Here is a 21743-nt window from a genome sequence, read left to right on the forward strand (position 1 = left end):
TTATGGCCAAGAATTGTGTGGAGGATTATTTCTTGGCCCTGGCCAGGAGTGTGCCGGTGCTGGTCTGGGAATTTAGTTTGTGAGTTAACCTAGCTCACATCCCTTTGGCTTTGTGTTGAGAAAGAGACCATGTGTGCATGTTCTGCTGCACCTCTCGGGAAAGAGCAAGGAGGAAAAGGATGCGACTTGACATTGCCCTGGTTCCCTCCAAACATGCAGAGTCACTCCTCGGGCTCCCTTCTAACTTGATACCACAATGGTCAAAATGTGTGTGGTGGGTTGGGTCTGGCTAGCAGCCGAACTCCCACCCAGCTGCTCGCCTCCCACCTCAGCAGCACAGGCCATGGGGAAAATAGGAATAACAGGAGCGAGTAAGCTCATGGGTCAAGATAAAGACATTTATACCCCTCAGGTATTTATCACGCTTTTTAGTTCCCTCCTCCTCCTCTGCCTGGCTGGCATTTCCTCCTCTTTCTTAAATACATTATCACAGAGGGCCAGCAGGTTGGCCGAGGGGCTGAGCCGTGCCCTGCAGTGGGTGGATTGAAGCCGGCTGGACTTGGCTGTGTCTGACACGGGGGAGCCCTGGCCTCTCCTCACAGAAGCCGCCCTTGCAGCATCCCCCTCTGCCAAAATGTTGCCATGGACACCCAACACAGTGTCCTGGAAGGACAATGGCAGAAAAGCCTGGTCTGGAGCATACTGTCCAAGCTCTGAACATGCCTGGGGAGGTTGTGCTTAACAGACCGTAAGATGAAACTAAGAAAACAAAGGAATCATTAGTAGGATTAAATTTCCCTTTTCTATTGGAAATGACCTTTCCTGTCTGCCATGTTAACAATATACAAATGGTGATTCTCAGAAGCATAGAATTTGATCAAACATAGATGTTTTGTGGCCAGAAGAAGGCAGTGTTCCTGTGCCATATTTCACATTCCTGCTCTAGACCATAAAGACAACAGGCTTACTCAGTGTGTCAACTCAAAGAAAACACCAGACCATTCTTGCCATGCATGAAGTGACTGTAAAGAAAGGAACCATGAAACACATAGTTGATTTTTTTTTTTCAACTTATGTATGGCAAAATTTTAACTAGGAGGAAATAGTGCCTAACAGAAAGTTTTGAGAAAATTTAACTTAACCATCGATCTCAAAACCACCAACAACTAGTTATAAATACCTTACGGGACAGGAGGGGTCCTTAGATCATTTGATGTGGCTTCCCATGTGTCACAGGCAATTAAGGATACCCTATATTGAAGTGATAATAGTTTCTTTCCACTGAAAGCCATGTTTGGGAAAACATGCAGACTTCATTTAAAAATCCAAATGATGAAGACCAAACCTTTTCATTTGGTAGTTTGTTTCAGTGGTCAATCACCTGCTTTATGAAACAGTTCTACAGTTGATCTACCTCCCTACCTGCCTTACTTTTCTTTCTTTCACCACTGGTTCTGGATAGGTTTTTCACTGCTGGAATTAAAAACTCTGTTACTGGTCACTAGTTTATTCCTTTGAAAGTGCTTACCTAACCACTCTTCGGTCTTCATTTTGGTAAGCTAAAAGAGATCAGGCTTGTTATCTTTGTCACTCCAGCTCTCCAAAAATTTAGTTGCTTTATCTTCTCCAGTTTGTCAACATTCTTTTTAAAAATGGGCCCCAAACCACACACAGTATTTCAGTCTTCACTCACCATTACCTGTAGCACTTAATCAGTTTACTAATCCTCTTCAACCTTCCCCTAGCTAATGGATTAAGCTGGGTTTTGTTGCTACAGTTTTGGTCTACCATACCTTCAGTCTTTTCTTGCATTCTTTTCCCTATTTGGTAAGTCTAGCCTTCCCTTCATCTTTTTAGAAAGGAAGACTATCCTTTGTCTATCCCAGTTTGTTTGAATGGGATCAGATTATCATGCAATCAGAGGGTTTTGTCTGCTCTGTTCTCCATTACTGTTTACCACTTTTTCAGTCCTCGTCCCTAGAATTACAATTTACTCCTTGGTCACTTACTTACTTATGAAAACAGTCAAAATTCTGATTAGTGAAACTTTCCCACAGTCACTGATGGTACTCTGTTGGCAATGATGTTTTCCACAAATAGAGTTTACTTTCTACCTTATTGCATTTATGTTATATAGCACCAATTTTTAGATCAGTGTAATGTACTAATTCAACAGATCTATAAAAGTCAAAGATAACTGTGGAGCTATGACACAATTAAAGTTGTAATAACATTTTACATTAATTCAGGTTTATTTGACAAGAGCTGTTTCCCTAAACCCATGTTGACGAGGGTTTATTACATTCCTATCCTCTCAATCTTTTTAAAGTTGAACCAATGAAAAATGATATTTACTGATTCCAGAAGGAAGGTAAAAGAAAGATGTTCACAGAAAGAGGTAAGTGGATGCTCACGGTACAGAAATGAGGGTAAGATGGCATTGATGGTTTAGCATGGGGAAGCATAGCAATACTTTAGCAATCCATATTCTGGTTCTTTTTGCTACCTGCAAGAAGGACTTAAGTCTCCAAATCGCTTAGAGAAGGTGAGAGCATAGTGATGAGAGGTTTCTGTTCCAAGTCTCAAAAAAAAAAAAAAAGCAGAGTCAAGCCATTATCTAAAACTGTTCATACAAGTAAAGAAAGCGTTAAAGAGAAAAAGATGAGATTAGCAAAACCCAAGATTCTCAGTGCTATCCCCCAAAGGCTGTGTTTGATAAATAAGACAAATGTGAAATTGGGAGTTAATGAACAAAATTTTATGTGCTGCATGCTGGGTCTAATAATGAAAGCATGGGTGGCTGAGCCTGTCCATGTTTATGGGGTTGTAAATATCAGTGACAGGAGAACAGATGGACTGGAAGGAGCAAGCTTTACATTCCCACCTCTAGGGTTGTGGGATCCATAGTGACAACCTGTGCCTTCAGAAGCCCAGAGGTGTCACAGCTGAGACAGCCAGAGCCTGGCTAGGTCACATCCACCATGTCTTTCCTGAATATCACCTTTTTTCAACTTCCCTGTCTTCTTTCTTCTCTTTCCTTATCTGGTTGTTTATGCCTTCTCTTTAATGGAAGTCTGGTTCAGCTGACTAAGCTTGAATCTTTGCACTGTTATTCTAACCTATGGCCAAAAAGGCAACTAAAAGAAAAAAGTTTAAACAAGCTGATGCTTGTATACATCTGTGACTGATAAGGCTATGCATGCATCTGTCATTCTTCAGCAGAGAGTTATACCAGAAACAGAGGCTGCATTTGTTATCTCTTGCTTTTATGTGACTTCCTCTAATTTGTGTTCAGGAAAGCCAGATCAGACTCCAGCAGAAAAAAAGCAAAATCTCTGCACTTCAAACTTCAGACATCATCTATTTGTTTATCACTATACAGAGACAGGTTCATTCAGTACATGTGTACTCTGGACCAGTTAATACTCAGGAAATGAACATGGCTTATTTTTATTAAGAGCCATCTGGCTTGTTACCTGGAAGGCTGAAATACTTTTTCATAAATCACAAAATCATAGAATGGTTTGGGTTGGAGGGGACCTTCAAATATCATCTAGTCCAACCCCCCTGCCATGAGCAGGGACACCCTCCACTAGACCAGGTTGCCCAAAGCCCCATCCAACCTGGCCAGGGAGGGGGCATCCACAATGTCTCTGGGAAATCTGTTCCAGTGCCTCACCACACTTACTGTAAAAAAATTCATTTTGTTCAGAAGTTTAGTAAGTTCTCTTCTCCTTTACAACAGACCTGTGTCATGTAGGACTTTTTGGCCTTTAAAATGCCACAGTTAGCATCTCTCTTCAGCTAACTGTTGTAGAGTACAGGGCTCTCAGCACCACATCATCTTTCCCCTCTCACGTTCACTAAGCTGGAGAATTTTGGAGGAGAAAAAGACATCCATATAAAACAAAATAAAAAAAGCATGGAAATGTGAGAAAGTTCCTTTCTGAGTGGGATATTTCTGATGGCCCCCTGGTTCTATGTAAGGTCAAAGTCAAGGAAAAGGTGCTAGTCTAAAAACCTAACACTCCTTTTCCTCCAATCAATCAGCAAGGCTTAAAATGATCCACTCGGAAGGCCTCTCCTCCACTCCAGTCTGGTTGCATCCCTCTAACGAAGAACAGCTGGCACCACTGCTGTAAGAACCACCCGTTGGGGTCAATGGGGATTGTCACACAGCTCCTTCATGGGTATCATTATGGTTCACTGGTATCATTACATGAACACAGCAAAAGCCTGTTTCAATCCAGCCCTCTTGTACTGACAGACAGTTTTCTTTCTCTTTGGCTATTCTCTAATGTAAAACATTCAAACCACAGTTGCTTGCCAGCCTCTACAGTACCACAGTCTGGAGGCAAACAATGAAAGTGCTTCTGGGCATATCCACTTTGTACAATAGCACACATGGCTTTGGCTAGACTGTATTTCACAGTCTATTGCCATAGCAAGCCCAGCACTGAAAGTGGCATAACTAGCTCAGAGTAGTAATTAGAGAGAGTAAGTAGTGCTGAGAAATAGGACAGGGTGGGCTGGGCATCGTGCCATGCTGCATGCAGGTTAAAATTAGTGCCACCTCTGTAGGGACATCTGGCTGTACTCAATGATTAACCTGTCTGCAGATCCTAGACCACACAGGTCCTCACCCTAGGGGTCCATTTTAACAATTCAGAGTAGTAGATAATTGAAGAACTATTTTACCAGGCCTCAGAGAAAGGAGATGTCACAAATAGTTGCAGCATAATTTAAACTAACATCAATTTGTTGGAGAAGAACCAGCACCTACCGTGTGTCTTCAAATTTCTGCTAGAGAAATACAGAAGCAATGTGTCTCTTAGTGGAACTTATCACTGGCTATGTCTAAAACCGCCTGAGCTTCAAAAGCCCTGAAGCAACCTAAATTCCACAGCTGCACTGTTTCCCACGTATATCTCCCAAGCGGGATGTTCTTCACGGGGTTCCCTGGGGGTGTCATTCTGGATCCCTCTAACCTGTTTCTCCTGGCTTGCCATGAGGTTGAAGCTTGTCCAGTGCTGGAGAGTAACTTTGTGGGTTAGGAGGTCCTCATGAATACTCTGCTCTTGCCTCATGGTGGCTAGGGAAGAAGACTTTTCAGAATCTCATTTTCATTGACTTTGGTATACAGAATGTATAACAAAAGTGAAGCATTTCACTTTATGTATTATTTATTATTTCATTACAGTCTTCCTTTTATTTCTGTATTTGTTATATTCCTTTTTACCTCTCATCCACTTGCAGCTGTGTGTGGATGACTGCCATTCAAGGTGGGCTTTTTGCTCTTTAAAAAGGACATCAAAAATCCACTAGGGCCAAGTATGATGCTGTGATTCTATGAAGTTCTATGATTCTATGAAATTCTGTGATTCTATGAAATAACCCTGTATCTGCTCTGCACAGGGCATGAAAATAGGGAGTATATGGAATCTAACTCCAGACTGTTGGTAAAGCTCGTCCTTTAGGTTTAATTGGTGCCCTAGAGGAACATGAAGGCCAGAGTCAACTCTGAGGAGTGAAGTAACCAGCCTTTGGAGTTAACCTCCCTACCAATGTGTGAAACCACTATTGTGATTTCAAAGTCTCATTAAGTATTAAATATAGAGCATACCAGAAGTGATTTTGCAGTTAATAAAAATGTTCATCCATTTAAATAATCAAACTGTAGTCTCTTTACAGCTGTATTGCATGAAACATTATTTGTAGAGAAGAGTTCTTAATCATCCAATTCAGTAAAATTTATAGAGAAACCAGCTTTAGTGAGTGAGTTAATTTCAAAGAATAACATGTTTGGTCTTAGATTATTCTTTCACAGCTGCAAAGAAAATCAAAGTGTTTTGAAAATTATTCTGAAAGAACAGAAAATTATAAACAACATACAGTGAATGACTTGTAGCTGCCCTTTTGCAAGAGAGGAAAACAGGGAACTCGCAAAACAGATCCTGCCTCCAGTAAGAGAAAATCATGTACAGACACTCCCCTGCCTCCAGCACAGGAATCAGACACCAAAAAAAAAATCAAGGGAATAGAAACTCAGAGAGACTTTCAGACCTTCCAGATGGAAGATTTTACCCTTTCACCCAAAGATCCTTTTACCTGAGAGACAGCGTTGACATTGCTAATGAGAGATGGCAAATATCTTTTTAACTCTCGCTGTGGTCTTCTGTGCTATTGTAAACACTATGCCTAATAATAGCGGAAATAAAGTCTTTGATGCTGTTACTGTCTGGGAGGGGGGATTTCAGATGACTGATGTAACATGTTAGTAACAGATATTTTTACATTAATATTTATAGATTTGTAGACTTAAAAAGAAATCTTTTGATTTTCTAAACAGTGCAGGCCAGGGAGTGCCATCCAAACAAAATGACATGTCTCTTCTGGCCACAGGCTCATTCTGGGATTTCGTGAAATGGGTGTTTGCCCATGCCTGTTGTCCTCCTACCATGCCCCACTACAAAGAGCCTGGCTCTGTGTTCCTGATGACTTCCCGTTAGGCAGTGGGGGGCTGCTGTTGGGTCTGCCTGAAGCCAGGCTGGACAAGCCCAATTCCCTCAGCCTTCCCTCCAGGCAACTGCTATAACACCCAACTGTTGCTGTGGCCCTGCATCGAATGTGTTCCAGTTGATAGATATCTTTCTTGTACTGACTGGGACAGACAGACCAGGCGCAGTACTCTAGATGAGGTCCAACAACTTCTAAGTAGAGAGGGATAATCCCTTACTGAAGTCCTTTCCAACCTGAATTATCCCATGATCCTATGGAATGGATGGTGGCTAGTAGGTCCAAGAGGCATAAGGGAACAAGGGTGCAGGAGTTTGTGTGAGAATAGGTGGGGGGGATGAAAAGATCAGGTGTGTCACAGGAGAGAAGCTGTTGGGGCAACAAGGGAAAAGTCACAATAAATAATTCTAGAAAAACTCACCTCCAGAAGTTCAGCAAAAGGCTCCATGGTTTAGCTAGAAATCATGGGAATCTTCTGCAAATGGAGCTGATGAAGTGATTAACCTCAGAAGAAAATTTCTGAAATGGAACCTAGTGATTTTAGGTATAAGATAGTGCTCACTTGAGGTCTCTTTTCTATTATAGAAAAGATCATAGAATCATAGAATCTTAAGGTTGGAAAAGACCTCTAGGATCATCAAGTCCAACTGTCAACCCAACACCACTGTGTCTACTAGACCATGTCCCAAAGCGCCATGTCTACGTGCTTTTTGAACACCTCCAGGGACGGTGACTCCACCACCTCTCTGGGGACCCTGTTCCAATGTCTGACCACCTTTTCAGTGAAGAAATTTTTCCTAATATCCAACCTAAACCTCCCCTGGAATAATTTGAGGCCATTTCCTCTTGTCCTATCACTTTTTGCTTGGTTGAAGAGACCAACACCCACCTCACCACAATCTCCTTTCAGGTAGTTGTAGAGACCGATAAGGTCTCCCCTCAGCCTCCTCTTCTCCTGACTAAACTACCCCAGTTCCCTCAGCCATACCTCGTAAGACTTGTGCTCCAGACCCTTCACCAGCTTTGTTGCCCTTCTCAGTGCAATTATTATTGCTTTCAAATGAAAGCACTGAGAGGAAGAAATGGATACAGGAGTGCCTGCAGGCTTCTTGGTTTCTGGGCATGCTTTAGTGTGACAGTCTATGGCAAAAGCCCTCCCTCTTCTCCTGACTGAGAAGGGAGCATGAGAAAGCAAAAAGGGGAGGGCAACAAGTAAAAACATTCTGCTCCTCTGATCTGGAGACCAGGCTTGTCACCGCTTCGTTGGACTGCATCCTAAGCCTCAGGATATTTTGTTTTCTCTTAAAGCTCTAGTTGCTAGAACTGAGAAGTGAGCCTTTACGGTTTTGGAGAACACCTAGAAAAAACTGAGGACATTGCAAGGTTTAGGGTCTAGAGAGTAAATGCTGCCAACCCTCTGTTTCACACTTTTCTCTTTCCTTTTTTTCCCCTAGTCCCAGGAGCAGTTGGTCAAACTGGCCGCCATAACAGCATCTTTACCTCCTGGAACACTAACGATTGAATACACTGTTCAGGCAAACCTGTGGTGAACAGAGGAGATGTCATCTCTGGGTTTTAAGCTCTCTTTTTTACCTGCTGACAGTGAGGAGCTGCGGACACACCTTTGTGCTAGGGCAGATGGTGGAGGAGGCAGGTGCTGGGCTGTTGGGGAGCAATGGCAGTCCAGACCCCAGGTGCTCATCTCCTGTCTGGTCTTCAGGGGCTCTGTGCTAGAGAAAGAGAAGGAGGAGAAGGAGGAGATTTTTTGCTTTCATCACAGCCCAGGCATAGGACCGGAGGAAATACCTACTGTAGCCAGTGACATGAGAGAAGACCGCCTGTGGTAGGAAACAGCTCCAAATCCATGGTGGCCTACCAAGATGATAGAGTGTGAGGTGCACTGAGACGCAGGGATGGGGCACGTGAGATGCCCCACAGAGCCGCTGGCTTGGTGGGTATGTGACTGGACGAAATTATCCTCTTGTAGTAAATCCTCCCTGAGGGGAGAAGATGAGCAGGGCAATGTGCCCCAGCTCTGAAGGGTCGTTAGCACAGCAAGCTCCTCGTACTTATTCCAATGACAAACATGTTCGACTTGAGTTGCACAAAATCTGCTTTAAAAATTCATGTTTCCTTTTTCCTCCTGCCCCCGGTAGCTCTGTGTGCTGTTTGAAAAATGACTCATCTCTCTCCGAGACCACATTATATTCAAACAGCTAAACTACTGATTTAACCAAGGTTTTGTTGAAAGATTCCCTCCGGCCTTGCCAGCTCTTTTGGGCAAACACTTTTTTTGCCTTGCCGTGCAGATACCCTTATGTATCACATCAAAGAGCAGAAGCAAAAGGTTTTGAGACAATTCTTGCCAAAACAGCAGAGGCAAACTTCAGTTCAACGTGAAAGTTGGGCCAGGAAGCAAAAACCTGGGTGTGTGGAGTGACCCATCCTGGTGAGCACGAACACCGTGCGGCTGCCTCTTCGTGCCGAGTGTGCAGCAAACCGAACAAAAGCTGTGCTGATACAGTACAGTGATGGCACCGGAGCGGCTGGGTATTTTGGCTCTTTTGGGATATATTGTTGTTACTTGTAAATAGGAAATTTTCATGTTCTAAACAATGACAACTGGAGGTGGCAAGACTGTTATGTCAGTATGTCTGAGAGCTAGTGTAAAAAAGCTCACACAAAGAAAAAAAATATACTTTCTTACTCTTCAGAACAGTTAAGAGTAGACAGGGTTTATGTTGATCACAAATATTCACCGATTTTACCATCTTCCCTGCAATAACACTAAGTCTACATTTGCTTCTGGAAAATATTCTAGATGGGTGGCATGGAGGTTAAATTTTAACTAAGCTCTTTGATGATATAGCTGTTCTCTTTCTCATTTATGTCTTGAATAAGTGTAGATAAATGTTCACATTTGCAGTAAAATTCAGAGGCAAAGAGGGTTTCATCTTGGTTTTGCAGTGACCGTATCTGATCAGGGACTATTAATATTGATCATCAAAATCTAATTCAAAGCAGAGAGAAAAACTCAGGGATGTTAAAGCCTTGGGCAAAATTGTCATAATTTACTGTTATGTGCAAAAAATTGTGGTTAGCTGCTTGGATTAAAAATCTCTGAGAGTTTTCCACAGGAAAGTTTTATTAAAGGCATGCAGTGTTAAATATAGTTATACAACACTCCCTGTTCACATATATATTTATGTATCTGTAAAATCAAATTTCCTTGCCCGTGTTAAATGACATTTTAGATTATTTAACGGGGGGAAATCTTTAAAATACCATCTAATCCTTTGTATCAGTTGTATTGCTTTTTTCTAACATCTTATATTTAATTCAGCTCAATGAAATGCTTTCTCCTCTGAGAAAATTCCCAAAGCCAAAACCAGCACCAGTCAGCTTCATCAGGACATCTCATTCCTATCATCGTGTCTGCATGGAAATGTTTTATCCCATCATGACCAGTTTTGCACCATGGTAATATTTATCCCAGCTTGAGAAAACCAGTTTGGTGGTGCTGCGAGCCAGAGTAAGGCTGGCCTTGCTGCCTGGGCATCTCTATCCCGGTCACACATACACGTCCATGACTATGAGGGCATTTTAGGCAATTGTAGGTGGTGCCAAAGTTGCGCTCTCACTTGTTCCAGGCTGGCCGAGTTCTATTCTGCCCACGTTTATAGGATGGGTCAGATTATATGCTGAGAAACACTTAAAAACCTGGCCTCATGTATCCCCTTCATAGATGCTGCAGGTCCATAGCTTGCAGAGTGTAACTTGGGCAAACTTCTTTTTCAACAAATAGCTGTATATATTTAAGTGCAGGCAGGAGTTTTTCTTTGAATGATAGATTTTGAACACAGCTCACCCTTGTCAGGTGGGTTTTCTGTCCCAACCTTGTGTCTTAATTTTTTCCTTTACAAAACCATGGAAAAACTGTCAGCTTGGAGATAGCAATTCAGCTGGATCAATTTTCATTTTTCCTCATGTAGCTTGCTGCCAGCAGATTAGAGTTGGGGACCAAGGATCTGGACTCTTAAGTTTTATTCCCAGCTGTGCCATTAACTTGTTCTCTAACCTTAGGCGAGCGTTTTGTGTATTTTGTTTTTTTACCTTTTTTTTTAATTGCATCAACAGAAAGAGAATGCCACTTCACAGGACTTAATTAATGTTTGTAAGAAATTTCAAGATTTTTGGACAAAGACAGGAATGATTCCACACGGTAATCATAAAGTCTGACAGTCAGGCGTCTGTTTGCAGACCAGGCACCAGGACAACGGTATCAATCATCTGACATACGGTCCACTTGGTTCCCTTCTCCCGCTACCTTAGCCACCTCCAGTTTCCTCTTTTGTGCTGATCGTGTTAAAGCACTAATTGTATTGACTTTAGAGCAAATATAATTGATTTTAGAGTAAATCACCTGGAGATTGCAGGAGAGATCCCGAGTCCATTTAAATCACTAGGGACCTCCCATACGCTTTGGTGGATCTGGGGTGAGCGGGGGCAACATTTGCAGCATAATAATAGCTAGATCAATGCTCCAGCTATGGAAATACATAAGCCCATGTTGAAAAGATAAGGGAATGCAGATGGACCAGTTCTGATCCATTCATCAGTTTCTTTATTGCTTAGCAATTGGGGCTCGTTTATTTTTTCATTACAGGCATGGGTGATCTGGCTGACAGACAGCCACAAGCCATGTCATTCTCGACTATCACGCCCATGTTCACACAGCAGTTTGGCTTCGTCCCTGTTTTGAACAATAGAGACTGTGTTGCTAGTTATGTGAAATGTTTTAAATGAACTTAAAAAAAAAAATAGCCTGGTTTATCACCAAATCAAACAGGTTTTTAGCCTAATGAATACTGACTAAACTGGATTGTGTCATATTCTTAGATCTTAGATCCAAGCAAAACACCCACTAGTTCTAATGAGAACAGAATTCAACCCCGTTTGCAAAAATAAAATATGCAGGCTTGTAAGGCTAAAATTTCCTTAGCAAAGGAATTTCCTTTAGTAAATAAATAAATTAAAAAAAAAAATCCTCATTAAAACCAACAAAAACATACAAAAAGAATCAGGGAGAAGTGCCACTGAGAATTTAAAGTATCTGGATTTGTTATCAGGAACTGTGTATGTATATTTTTTTTGTGCATATAGATAAGCCATAACAGAGCCTGACAATACACCACTAGAATACAGATCTGTCTACATCAGCCTCTTTGGAGACACTTGTACACAGGGAAGGAGACTCACTGTGGAGTTTGGGAAAAAAAAAAAATAACGAAGAAATTCAGCTCTTGCATAGCATAATATGGCTGTGAATGTAATGCACCTCTGTGGTGCAGCCTGTCATCAGTGAAGCAGAAAAAAAAAAGGTCTCTTAGCTCTAAGGAAACAGAAAAACTGGGCAGGAAAGTTATATTTCCTTTAAAAATTAACATATGCCTACTCAACATTTCTGGAGAGGCACCACAATGGTCAGAGCTATAAAAGTGCAGGTACTTCACGGATGATCCTTTTAGGCACCGCAGACTTTCTAACAACACGGCTATCGACACACAGACCAGCGTTTCTCAGAGCTGCTGGTAACTGCAAAGAGTAGGTGTGATCTGGGTTATGTTTCTAAGATGCTTTTTAGATTAGGTTCTCTTTATATCTCCTGAGTTCACAGCTCATTTTGATCTTTGAGGTTTCTTTATTCCTCCTAGCATCGTTCTGACTTTCTATACTGTGAACTAGGATTTCAATAAGCTATGTTTAATTTAGGTGCTCCTAACAATTCGCCCTGTAAGCCACTCCTGTCTCTAGGCTGGAGCTGGGAGCACCCGGAGGGGTCCCTGGACACGGCAGTGCCCCTTGGTGCCAGGTCCACTGCCGCAGCACTGGACACGGACAGCTGGACCACGCTCGACCGAGGTCTGCTTATTGTGCCCCGCGTGTGGCCAGCCATGCAGGTGCGGTTTTGCTGTTTCAGTGCTGGAGCAGGCTCAGTTGAGCAGTGCTGCCCATACCGTGCCCTGGTGCAGTTCATGTTGGGCTCAGCTCCTTGGCAATGGAAAGAGGACGGAGGTCTTGGATGCATTCACAGTGGTCCCAACTGGAGAGAGCAGTCCTGGACGTTACTCTTGCAGCAGCCATTGCTCGGAGCAGCTCCTTCTGGTCTTGGAGGTTACATCTCCTTCCGCAAAGCTTGGCGAGGCTCAGAGATCTGATCTTCTCCCTGACCCTATGGTCTTGCAGTGAACTCATCTGTCCTTGGGTTTGTCACTTGCTGGAGAGAGGCTAAAACTCTCATCCTTTCCCAGCAGAGGGTTAGCAGAAAGGTTTTGGCTGCAGACATGCCAGTTGGTCACCAGCAGTGGAACCAGTCTTCTGATGAGACTCTGAAATCACCTCCCAGCGAGCAGTTTGAGTTCAACAGGAGCTAACCAGGGCCCAGCCTGGAATTTGTTAGGCTCAATCAGTTCCCCAGACAAACACATCAGCCATTAGCACAAAGAACCCCCAAACCGTATCCGGCCCAGCAAGCGGCTGGCGGAGCAGCGCTGGGGCGCTGTGAGGACAGGGCCTCGCAGCCCGGCTGGCAGTCCCACCGCTTGGCCCGAGCAGCGCTGGGGTGCAGGCCCGCACAGAGAAATTGCTTGAAAGTTTAAAATGAATAATTCAGCACTCCTTTGATTTGTGAGTTTTAACTACTGCGGAATGTGTGTCCTGCCACATTACTTCAACCTTGAAATGAAGTACAAATGGATGTGATTCAGACGCTAAATATTTAAAGCCAGAATCTAATCTTAGATACATTGTATATGCTGTCATCTCAAAAACCCGATAAAGAGAGACGATGATGGACAGCACAGATTGAAATGAAATTCAAGCTCTGTATTAAAAAACTTGCCCTGCTAATTCACATGAATGATTAACCGCAAAGAAACTTAAGAAGTCAGTGCGTTACAGCAGTGCTGAAGTGGTCTTTGTCCTCACTGTCTTGGTTAACTTCAGACAAGAAGAGTCCAAAACCGCCTCACAGGGAAAGGACATCACCTCCCGTTTCCCTTCTCTTCTTTCAGAGATACGGCTAAACTATTAACATTTTCCAGTTAAATGGCAAACAAAACATTTCTAATCTTCCTTTCACTGGAAAGAAAGATAAAATCCCAACCATAACCTAAATCAAAAGCTATAATAGCACTCGGGCAGTTACAGGCTCTCACTATAGATGGCCGGGGCAAAGCCATCAGCATATGAATCTTCACACACAGCAAGTGAAAACATAACACAGGTCTCTACTGAATATTGTTGTAAGAGGGGTAAGTGCACCGGGGTATGACCCTATTAAATACCAAACCTGTAGCTCCAAATAGCACAAAACCCAGATGGATGATCTCATCTCAAGCAGTAATGTGCCAGAATACAAAGAGAGGATTGCAAATGCTTCAAGCACACAAGGAAAGCAAAATAAGACCATGTTAAAATAAAGGATGGAATATATATTGATGGTGGAGTAGAATGAAGGATGCTAGACCTGCTGCTGCTGAAACTGATGGTCAGCTTTCTGTTCCTTTAGCTGGACTTGAAGGCCTCATTACAGGACTTCTGGATATCATAACCACATAGCAGCCTCACAAGAGGCTCATCAAGCAGACAGGATGTGGGTATTGGGCCTCTTCTAAAGGCTAAATGGTGTTAACAGGAGCTGTGTTGTTTTCTAGTTTGGGGTTAGCGTGGCGCAGCCGATGGTCTAGGGCAGAGTGTGCTACAGACTTTAGGTAGAGCTTAGATCAACTCAGAAGGGCCAGTCGTATGTCAGACATGAATAGTATTTACGTAACCAGTGGGTTTTTATTAACAAAACAAACACGGCTTAGGTTAGACGGATGGAAATGGTTTCTATTTCAGTAAGACTGTCTGCTCTAGCATAAAAAATCCACTTCTATCATTTTCCAGTGAGCTGAGCCTGGGGGGGCCCGAGTGCCCACGGGGCGCTTCAAGGATGAAAAGTGCATGACTAATCTGGAGAGCGATTGTTTCCTTCCGCGGGCTTTTGGAGGAAAGTAGCATTATGGGCCAGCAAGTGCCACCAAAACACAAGGTGAAAACCCACATGAAGAAGGATCACATGAAGACAGACAAGGAAACCAGCCAGACCCACAACAATAAAATTCCAAATAACATCCTGGAGGCAGTTTTACAATTGTGAGCATTGCCATGGACCCAGATGGAGCTGCAGGAAACATGGATTTTTGGTTTGGTTTATATCCCATGGCTTGGCGTCCAAGCTCTGCAACTAGCAAGTATGATCTCTTACTGAATAGGAGCATAGCCACAGGAGAGGAAAGATTAAGGGTATCAAAGGAATACATTTTTCCTTTCACTCCTTTCTTATTACAGTAGATTAAAAGAAAAAAAAGAGTTTTGTTCAACATTCAATTTTGAGGAGAATTAAATAAGCCAAAAACATTGTTCAGAATTAGAGTACTGAATAAAGGATTTCAAAAACACAGTGTGTGGTTCATGGTGGGATTTTTATTTCCTTTTAAGATGAGCCATATACAGCTATATGAGAGCTATTGTCCTCTGTCCCACTGAAGAAATAGTTTCTTTCTGAAGTGTTCAATCTGTTAAGATACATAGGTGCTTTAAAAGCTGAAAAAAAGAAGGAAAGCACTCAAACTCTCTTCTGGTTCAAATGGCAATTATCTGAAAAGCAGCAAAGAAACAGGAATACATGGGTAAAGGAAATACAGCTTTTGATTGCCTGGCTACCAGGTAGGATTTGTCCTCTTTGGGAATGGCACGCAGCAGCAAGCAGTGTGCACCAGCGAGACAAAAGCCCTGAAGGATGAGTACAACGCAGTGATCTTACCTAGCACGGACGGTTATTAGAAGCCTGCACAGGAGAAGCTACTTTCTTCTCTAATGGATGGAGAAATGCTCCTTGCCACTGAGCCATAAGGGGACACGATTTGAAGAAAATAAAACCCTTAAAAACTTCATGGTAACTGCAGGTCTGGCAAGTCTCTTTTCCTTTTTTTCTGCAGGGATTGTCAAACACCAAGACTTCCACCATCATTTTTGGGCCCCATCAAGGCAAAGGCTAATAAAAGAGGAAGGCTTAAAGAGCAACTCTTATTTACAATTCCGCCTTTGAAATTCATCATTCATCAACTGAAGGAGGGCTTCTCGAAATAAAAAAGACAGAAACACAGACTAGGTAAGCACAGAGCCTGAGAAAACAGAAATACCGATCATTTTAGCTTGCCTGCTGCTGTCATTCATTCTCCAGGGAATCCCATGCTCCAGGCAGAGCTGGCAAAGCAAACCTCTAAGAACAGAGGAACTTGCATAACGGAGAACCTGGAAAGCTTCGGGCACTGAGTTTGAGTGCAGTGAGCTGGGAATGAGGGATGAAAGCAAGTCACAAGGACCATAGTGCCGAGGTTTCCAGTGCAACAACTCAAGAGACTCAAAGTGGCAAATTTCAGCCCCTCTGAGTGTAAGGCAGAATAGCCCAGGACTCAAACCAGCGGCTGGTAGAAAAATGGCAGCCAGACATCCTCCTTTAAATGGCTGAAATCGACTCATTGCTCTGACAGGTTATCTCTAGACAGAGGAAGAACAAAAAAAGCCCCAAACAACTTCCCCCCATGAGCTTTTTTTTAAGAGAAGACAACAGTCTTGGAAAAAGTCTTAAGGCAATCTTTGCTCAACATCAAATTCTTTAGAGAGGAAATCCTCAGAGAACTGTGACACCACGTGCTTAGGTGCAAATGGGAACCCTGACTAGAACCCAAATCTAGCAGGGTAAATCGAGGTGTTGCAGCCATAGGAAGTGTGTGAAAGAGGCGTTTCTGGGTCACATTCAGAGGGGGTTTTAGGCCATGCAGGTACATACCTCCAGGGCGTACTATGGTTGAAAATGGTTGCGTTACTAACACAGCTTGAGAACCTGGAAGAGTAAAGGACTGGCCACAAAAATCTCATCAGTGCTGGAAAGTCCAGGACAGCTGAAATTCAAGCTCAGAGACATTTCAAGTCTTTATGCAGCTGGCTAAAAATCCTCCCGTGTTACGACAGTTTGGGAATTTGTGAATTTATGAATTCCAGTTTGAGTTTCTGAATTCCCTGTATGTCTTTGTTTATAGTGATGGCTCTGTTGGTCCTCAAAAGGTTGCCAGAGAGGCCAGCTCTAGGAAAATGCATGTAAACACAGCTCAGACTGAGCAGGCTGAGAAACATGTGTCCAACACGGCAGCTGGCAGAAGGGGGAGGCTCCGGTACGGCTGTAACTGGCTGATCAGAGAAACCATCTTGAGGAAGCACGATGCCTCGCATATGCATGCTAGCCAAGGTCCTCTCCACCCGTAACCTACAGCATATAGTGTGGCAAAAAGAGCTAGTAAGGTGTCAGAGGAAACCTGGCACTCGGGAACAGAGAGTAAATTCCTGGCCATAGACGAAAAAAAAAATTCCCGTTCAGTTGGGTGAGTTACTCTGTATTGGGCAAGCAGGGACAGGGACCTTGTCCCATCATCTGACATCTCTACTTGTTAGTTTGCTGGTGGGGAAACAAGGAGTAAACCCTTTGGAGAGGCTGAAATCTGCAATGGGATTCAGATCTGCTGGTGGTGGTTGACAGCCTGGACCCACCTCTGAACTACAGCTGGGAGGTGTCCAAGCGAGGGTGGTTGTTCACAGCTGCTGCTGAGCAGTAGAGTGGCTCCCATTATGCAGAGAAGGTTCTTGTGCTCAAAGAAGTGCCCCTTAGAGGGGCTGTGGAGGGGATGAAAAGGAGAGGAGACCCCCAGTGAGCTTTTTTCTTTTATCTTGCAGATGAACCAGATGGCAGGAGCAGCAGCAACCAAAGGAGGAACATGAAACCTTTAAGAATCAGATTGCTAAAACGTAGGGAAAACTGAAGCCAAAAACTAGGCCTGGACAAAACAGAGCACCGGAGTGGAAAAACAAGCGCTGGAGGAGCTTAGCCAAAAGGGGAAAGAATAAAATAAACCAGCTCAGTTCTTCAATTCAAATTCCAACTCTCTGCTTTCAGGAGAGGAGACTTAGAGAAACTGAACTGGCATTAACTCTCCTTTGTAGCTGCAGCTGCTCACAGATATCTGCCTCCGTGTTCCCTGGCAGACGGCACTGCAGCACCGAGAGCCTGCGAATTTCCCAGGATGCAAGACAAGGGCACCAAAGAGCGACCAACGGATCCACAATGAACTCGCACGTGCCGCAGACCCATGCGCCTGTCTAACAGGTAAGAAAGATCGTGCTACGGCATCGCCACAGCCCACGGCAGCTTGTGGTCGCCTGCAGCTGCTCTGCATCAGGCCACGGGTGGTGGGAGATACGTAATGTTCCCTCTGAAAGGCCGCCTTGCTCAAGCAGGGCTTTCTGATCTCTCTGGAGAGATGCTGCCGAGCCTGTATTTTAATCGGCTTTTGGGTCCCAAGACGGATTTTCATCAGGCAAGAAGACCTCGCTACGGGATGTTGCACTACATCCTCTCTTCTCAGGAGTACTCTCATTTTTCAGAGCGAATGCCCATAAAAAGGGCATGATGTCAGGGGTACCATCTGTGGGATGTGCTGTGCTCCTCCATTACCAACCGCAGACTGATGGACGCTGCTGCTCTGTCACCCTGGAGGAAGCATTACAAACCCCTTTCAACAACCCCCCCCCCCCCCCCCCCCCCCCCGATTTCAGTAAAGATCCCATGACACTTGGTGGAAAAAAACAACATTGTATTTGATTTACAATTAACAGGATTTACAAATAAGGACAAAGAAACAGATTAGCCATGAAATTAGGATGCCTTTGTTGATGAAGGAGTAGCAGGCAAAGCACCTTTACGTAGAAGTGATGTACCTCAGTCCTAAACAGTGTAAAATAACTTACAGCCCAGGCAGGTTCAGGAACGATTATACACAAATGCGAGAAGTCGAGTACAAAGCGAATGAAAAACCTCTCCCAGCCCACTGGGCAGGAAACCAGTTCTGGCGAGGCTTCTGATTTCCAGAAACTGAAGGAAAGGCCCACTGACAAATACTAAGAAATTTTCAAAAAGAGGGAAAAAAAAAATTAATCAACAAACAGTGAAAGTCCCTGTATGACGAGGTGCCGGGCAGGGAGAGCGGGCAGCAGACACTGCGTTAGCTTGCTGAGAATCAGCAGAGTCCGGGCGCTTGGCAGGACAACGAACGAAGGAGTACAGATGGCAGCGCTTCATTAAAATGCTACTTTACTGCCAAAAACTTGCGAGACAAAGAGGAATAAAGTTCTCTGATGTGCAATGCAGCAATTTAAGAAGATGTACCTAACTTTTGGATTTGTATGGAGCTTACCTATATTGTAAACACACACTTTCTGACGAGTTATTTCAATTGTCTTTGCTATGGGTTATGATGTGTATTCAATCAAATGCAGCATTCCAAGGCTCAAAACTGACTGAGTGGTTTTCAATAGACGGGTATATGATTTTTCCAATATCATACTAGTATTTTACATCACAAATACAATAGAAACAAGTGATGGTATTTCTAGGACAGTTCGAAGATTCAAATAAAAAATCATCAGAACCATTCTAAAATAAGATATTATACATAATCAAATCATGTTAAACAGCACACTCTCGGCAAGCAGCTAATTACAAGCATTCTGCTGGTCATGTTTTTCACACAAAAGTCATTCAATAGCACATAAATACTTCTTTTTCCGATCTGCTTCTTTTTACAAAACCATTCATCAGATTCACAGAATTAGTACAAGTAAGGCACATTAGCATATATCATAAAACTCACAATAATAACAAAGAGTTGTAAAGTTTTAAGGACTAATTCCTTCTTTGCAGTGATTTCTGAACCGAATGAGACTTTATCAGTAGAACCCTCCTACATTGACGTTACTCTTGTTTCCGTTGCAGCCAGCTGTGGTGGGTGCAATACTGTGCATCACCATGGACATAAATAATAACATTAAGAACCGCGTGTGGTAACAAATCCCATTCTCGGGTCTTGCAGAGAAATCAGACACGCTGTTCCCGATGTTCGTTACGAGCACAGACAACGTTTTAGAGCTACGTGGAAGTCAATTTCCAGTTATCAAAATAAAGGGGGATATTGCATGTGTCTCTGAGCATGTTATTGGTTTCCTAATACAAATATTGCTTAATGTAGAAAGGATGCTAGAGTACTGAATTTACTTGCATAATGACTTCTAAATGCTGATGTCTTCGATTCTACTAAATTAAACAAACTATAGGTTTTCCTTCTTCCACCCCCCACCCTGGCCCCAACCAAAGGACTCTCTTTCCCACAGAAGATTCATTTACACACAACACAGCTTTTAATTAGAAGCATAATTTACAGTAAAAATTTTTTACATTACACCTCTGCTATCAAAAAAACATGAAATTTTTCATTTAAAGTTGTAATTATACATTAAAAAATAGAACACTATTTCCTTAACAGGAAGAATGAATTTGAACATCTTCAGATCAGATTTCTTTATTGCGGCTTCTGAGTCAAAGGTCAGTCACTTTATTCTCTAACGCAGCTGCTATTTGCTGTAAACGGAAGGCGAGCTGCATTTTTTGTGCAGCTGGATCCTCTTCAAGTGCATTTATAATCTGGAAGAAATAAACACAGAATGTTTAGAATCATTTAGCTTAAAATATACGACATAGTTCCCGGACCAAGTGTTTGATACTACTTTGGTTGTAAAGTCTTTTGCATCATCCTGTACCAAAGATAAAGTCCATCCAGTAAGCCTCATGTTCTATTTTTACACAAAGGCAACAGAAATGATCGTCTCTGCTACTTTATCTAAGTTGCTGTAATGTTTCCCATTATGCTGGGATCCAAGCAAATTAATAGGTAGTACTTTATCTTGTGAAATGCTGCATTCCAAGATGGAGCAGGCAGAGGGAAAAACGTCTTTATAGCTAGTTAAGAAACACTGCTTTTAATTACAGTGCACCCTACAAAGCTTCAGGGTCATTTACCAGCAGTAATTAAGCCCCGTCCCCATGAGCTTTGATTGTGAGGAGCTCCTGGGTGGTCCATGCACTGGCATTAGGTAGGGCAACACAAGGTCTCTTGTGGCTATAGGCAATACGATGAAGGAAGGAGCCTGGCCGCGGCGTCAGGGAGCTGCCGGCAGCTTCGCTTCGGCTCTCGCCAAGAATTGCCGAGACTCCGGCCCAGCACCGCGTAGCTCAGGAAGCAAAGAGCTCGTCAGAGCAGCCCCACAGCCCCCCGTGCGCAGCCTCTGCTGTACAGAATGTATATATGGGAAGGTATGGCGCTAAGACACAAGGGATTTGAAAACACGAGCTAGAAAAGGTCAACTGTTATGAGAAGGCTTTTCTTCAAATGGAGTTTTTTAGGGCTTCTCAAGATCAAATTTCAAAGGTTTCGAAAGGTTTTCATTTCCACCATCCTTCAGGGTAACTTCTCCACTGACTATTAGATTTCTCCATTAGAAGAATGTGTTACACGTTTTCTAGAACTGCTTTATTAATAAAAGTCAGACCCTGTAATCGAGCAGAAACCTTCAGCTCTGTTTAAACACTATATAAACTTGCAAGTACAAGAACTGGAGAAATAGAGTTTGCCTGTCACTACCCGGGGTTCCCACCGCTCCTTGCACATCACTGGCAATGGAGATCAGTGCAGCCAGGATCAATCTAGCCAATAATTTCACTTAGAAGGCTGCTATAGCATTCGAGTTTCAAACACTGGAGCAAATTTGTTTAGAAATAATTATTTTAATGGATTTGTTTTTAAAGTGTGAAAACATTCTTACAAGACAGAGTTAATAAACACTTATTACAGTTATTTAAATTGGGCCTAATTTAATTTGGTATTGTTCCCTTAATTTAAACAATTGCATCTAGTTGTAACTCCTCACATCTAGACTAAATAATTCATGATTATCTCTGCTGGTGAATATATCCTTCATATAAATGTGGACAATTAGAATGTACCCACTTAGTCATTGTCAAGCCCTGCAGAGATGCAGAAGGTACAGCGCATGCTGGGAACCACTGCATCAGTAATAAAGACAAGGGCAGCTGCAAAATGTTCCAATTTATGCAAATTAAAACATTTTCATGGAAAATAAATAAGCTCGATTAATTTTACTGAATGGTTCTTGACAGATTATCTTCATAACTCTGAATTAGCAGCGTTTTCATCAGACGCACCTTGTTGTTACAC

General features: G+C 42.9%; 1 protein-coding gene across 9 annotated transcripts in view; it reads right to left on the reverse strand.

The window, feature by feature from the left end:
• Window positions 1-18252: 18252 nt before the first annotated feature.
• The window catches only part of PLXNB2 (plexin B2), a 257923-nt gene continuing 254432 nt past the window's right edge, over window positions 18253-21743 (reverse strand). For all 9 annotated transcript variants that reach the window (XM_075742895.1, XM_075742891.1, XM_075742862.1 and 6 more), the window contains one exon: window positions 18253-20152. In XM_075742895.1, coding sequence (XP_075599010.1) covers window positions 20048-20152 — 105 coding nt within the window. In that variant the 3' untranslated portion in view covers window positions 18253-20047. The remainder of the gene's footprint in view (window positions 20153-21743) is intronic.

Source organism: Balearica regulorum, chromosome 1, assembly GCF_011004875.1.
Source record: "Balearica regulorum gibbericeps isolate bBalReg1 chromosome 1, bBalReg1.pri, whole genome shotgun sequence".
NCBI classification, from domain to species: Eukaryota; Metazoa; Chordata; class Aves; order Gruiformes; family Gruidae; genus Balearica; species Balearica regulorum.